The sequence below is a fragment of the Lactuca saligna genome, chromosome 8 (assembly GCF_052625555.1).
Source record: "Lactuca saligna cultivar CGN05327 chromosome 8, ASM5262555v1, whole genome shotgun sequence".
Classification (NCBI taxonomy): domain Eukaryota; kingdom Viridiplantae; phylum Streptophyta; class Magnoliopsida; order Asterales; family Asteraceae; genus Lactuca; species Lactuca saligna.
Genome location: NC_136424.1, coordinates 72,474,071 through 72,478,558, shown reverse-complemented (window position 1 = coordinate 72,478,558; position 4,488 = coordinate 72,474,071). Strand labels below are relative to the sequence as shown.

Here is a 4,488-nt window from a genome sequence, read left to right as displayed (position 1 = left end):
GTACGAAAACACATATGTATTCATTTCCCATTTCCGCTCGTACGACGGAGGTTTTTGCGGCAAAAATAAATGAGTCGCTGAGAAATGATTCCCCCATTCTCAATTTTTTCTATTTTCTCAATTGAACTTTTATATATATATATATATATATATCACCGCATTTAAAAAATACTCGGAGTGATTATAACTTGGGCACCATCATTTAATATTCAAAATCAAAATTCGAATTAAATAGTGAATTAGTGATTACTTAAAATCAAGCAAACCACATTTCTTATAAAATGCAAAGGGGCTCAATGCAACTAATCATAACACAAGGGCATATCATACGCTATGTAATGTTCTAGGGATGAAAATGTAACATCTATAAAATACACACATGAAGGAGTGTTGACCAGTCAAAGAACATTAAAAAGGCACACTTTAAAGAAGATTAGTTTGAATGGGACGTGCATTGACCAAATTGTTTGACTAACTTATTTGACTGCTTACTTACTGCACAAGGTTAAAAACATAAATCACTTTTCCATTTTAAAACATTTAAAGATGATTATTAAAATACCATAAGATTAGAATATAGAGGTGGTTTCTAAACTCCTAAATAAGTAAGAAATTATTTTATGACAACGTATATAAAAATATATATCAAAGTAAGTATATATGTTATGAGGATGTGTATGTTGATTATTTATATTGATCATTAGAATTTTTTATAATGATGGAAACTAAATCATACAAAATAATCACTAAGTTAAAAAAAATAAGAATTATATTTTATTAGTATAATATAATACATAAATTATAGTTATAAGGTATTAAAATAAAGTCAAATAAGATGTTCTAAGCCGAAAACAAAAATTGAAATAAAATATCGATATAATACCTTTAAATATAGATTAACCATGTTTAATTTAATAAAAAAAAATGAGATAAACTCATGAGTTTAGAGAGAAAGAGGGAGAGCCTTAATCTGGAATAATTACATCTAACGATTAAATTATTATGAACATAAGATAATTAAAAACGGAAATAATTAGAAAACATATAATTATTTCTATTATTATCATGAAGAAGAAGAAGATTCAAACTTGTAGTGTTTGTCGACGGCAACGGAGACATCCCAAGTGCAACTCAGACCCTCTGGTAAGATAACTAGGTCGCCGGCACCAAACTCCGATATCATCTCCGACGAATTTTTCCGGTAGACTTTGACTTTTCCTCTTAATAGATAGCATGTCTCTTGTGCGTCGAACTTCAGCTGGTACTTCCCTGGCGAGCATCCCCACCTTCAAAAATAAATCATATAAATAAATATGAAACCCTAATTACTAGTTCTTGTTTGTATGGTAAGTGCAAATCAACATGCACAAGGTACAGCTTGCTGAAAAGAGAGGGAGAGCGATTACTTGGGCCATGACTTGATACCCAGTTCAGAAAGATGAGATTCAGAAGGATTTTTGTGAACAATTATGCTTAGATTTGATGAAGACTCTCCTGCCATTTAACAAATTTAAGATTCTCTCTCTATAAAACATACACACACTCAGAAAAGACAGTTTCTTGATCGATCTGAGTTTGCACACTACAACGTGTGTGTATATATATATATATATATATATATATATATATATATATATATATATATATATATATATATATAGAGAGAGAGAGAGAGAGAGAGAGAGAGAAAGAGAGAGGTATAAGCATTAAACATACGGAGTTAATGTCATTTTCTAGACAGTGGTGAAGCTTTTGCCATTTATTCATTTTAGTTTCTAGACTCATTTCCTTTTTATTTAATTGTTTTTTTGTCCTGAGCTTTAATAAAAGAAAGAAAATGAAAATAAATGAAATAGAAATAAGATTGTAGTGTTTTTTATAGAGATTTTTGTCATTCTTAAAAATTAAAATATCATATTTATCCAATTTAATTTGTAAATATCATATTTAGCTTTCATAAAATTTTTAAATATCATATTTAACCTTCATAAAAATTTTAAATATCATATTTACCTTTCATAAAATTTTAGAATATCATATATAATTTTTAAACATCGAAATATTATATATGTACTTTTTAACCATCAAAACTATCAATGATAATATCTAAAATATCATCCATCTAGGGTTGAAGATGAATCTTTTGTTTATCAAAAGGTCGGCATTTCAAGAATTTAGAAGTTCACATTCTATTATCATAGACGTAAGGATAATACAGTTAAATTTCTTAATTATTATAATAATTATAAGGTATAAAAATTGATTATAAAATATTAAAAACATTATAGGGAGAATTTCATATATGTCATTCTTAAACTTAAAAATATCATATTTGTCCAGCTTAATTTTTCAATATCATATTTACCCTTCATAAACTTTCAATATATCATATTTGCCAAAATCCTTTTTTATAATGTTTTTAATATTTTATAATCATTTTTTATACCTTATAATTATTATAATAATTAAGAAATTTATCCATATTATCCTTACATTTATGATAATGGAATATGAACTTCTAAATTGTTGGAATCTCGGTCTCTTAACGGAGAAAAATATTCATCTTCAACCCTATCTATGGAATGTATATTTTGATTTTTTTAGTTTTTGTTGTTGTTGATTATTATTATGTTGTAGATGGAGGATATTTAAGATATTAACATTGATATTTTGATGTTTAAAAAGTGTATATACAATATTTTGATATTTAAGAAAGGCATATACGATATTTTGATATTTAAGAATGGCATATATAATATTTTGATATTTAAAAATGACATATATGATATTTTGAAATTTTATGAAGGGTAAATATGATATTTACAAATTAAGTTGGGTATATATGATATTTTGATTTTTAAGGATTTGGGCAAATATGATATTTTGAAGGTTTATGAATGATAAATATGATATTGATAAATTAAGATGAACAAATATAATATTACGAAGTTTAAGAAGGACATATATAAAATTCTTCCTTTTTGTATTGTTGTAAAGTTAGAAATAAATTTATGAAGAAAATTATCTATAAGAAAAGAGAAATTTACGTTCAATGCTCGTTTTAAAAATTACATCCTTTCTTTTCAAATCTTTTAAAACCGTAAAGAAAGTTAGGAAGAAAATTATCCATCAAATTCTTTTTTTTCCTATTAAAAAATATTAGAAACACAAGTTTTTGTTTTCACCTTTTTTTTTTGTTATTATCAATTTCCCTTCATCTTTCTAAAAAAATATAGACTTGGCAACCAAGAGGGTGTTCGACTAAGCTTATTAAAGCTCAGTTTTACCTTATTACTGGTACCACACCACACGAGTATACTATATGCTAAAAAGAGTGTTTGGATAGGAATAACTTATCAAGAAGTCATACCGGAAATAAGTCAAAATCTATAAGTAAGTCCTTCCCAACTTATCAGCTTATAAGTTATAAACTATAAGTTGAAAAGTGCTCACGAAAAGTCATAAGCTCAGTCAAACACCCGCTAAGCCTAAGGGCGTGTTCGGTACGAAGCGTTTGAGAGCTTTTAGCTTCTAGCATTTGATAAAAAATTCCATTTTGAACAAAAAGCATCATTTGACACTAAAAGCCTCTAGCATTTAGTTTAAATAAAACGCTCCAAACCCAAATGTTATTTTTTTTCCGAACACACCCTAAATATGATTCGAAATTCTACAAGACCAAGATCAAGTGGTCCGCAAATCCATTTAAACGAGTAAAGGAAACTAAAAGACTGCGGTCATATTTTTCACACACACACACACACACACACACACACACACACACACACATATATATATATATATATATATATATATATATATATATATATATATATATATATATATATATATATATAGAGAGAGAGAGAGAGGCAGGATCTCTGACTCATATTCTGGATCCTCGTACTTTCGAAGCCTTAAGAACCTTAAACATATCTCGGGATCCTGACTATTATCACTAATATTTCTAACACTTGTAATAGCTATATTTTCTTTATTTTTCTCACATGTGCAGAACAAGTCAACACTAGACCCATTCTCAACGGAGAGTCATCTCAACCAAGCAAAAGACTTGGAATACCATGTAAAATAACATTCATATGATGGTTCTAGAGAATCCTGAATTTATCAGACTTCTTGTTATTAGCATTAGACTATAAATAACACATGTAACTAGCACACTAGGGACACATTTAGCTCATATACGACAATTGTACTTGCATTCATACATTTACCTATGTATTTAATATTTTATATCGACAAAATCATCAATGTAGGTGATCATTATCACCTCCCAAGCTTTTATGTCGGAGATTCTATCAAGGATCAAGATATTTCCTTGTAACTCACTTGTGTCACTTTGATTATCATTTCTTACTTGATTTACTATATGTAACGTCCGCAAATTTGGACTAGTTAATTTAGAGACAATGAGCGTTAAAAATGACTTTTTGATAGAAGATTATTTAAGATAAATAATCATAACCA

The 4,488-nt window shown here is 27.6% G+C and overlaps 1 protein-coding gene across 1 annotated transcript; it reads right to left on the bottom strand.

Annotated features, from left to right (window-relative positions):
* Positions 1–942: 942 nt before the first annotated feature.
* On the bottom strand, positions 943–1,594 carry LOC145011142 (RmlC-like cupins superfamily protein). The gene is made up of 2 exons (XM_078969781.1): positions 1,407–1,594; positions 943–1,286 (listed from the first exon to the last, which is right to left on the bottom strand). Exons 1-2 carry the CDS (start codon positions 1,499–1,501, stop codon positions 1,064–1,066), a joined length of 318 nt encoding a protein of 105 aa, XP_078825907.1. The 5' UTR covers positions 1,502–1,594; the 3' UTR covers positions 943–1,063.
* Positions 1,595–4,488: the final 2,894 nt, after the last annotated feature.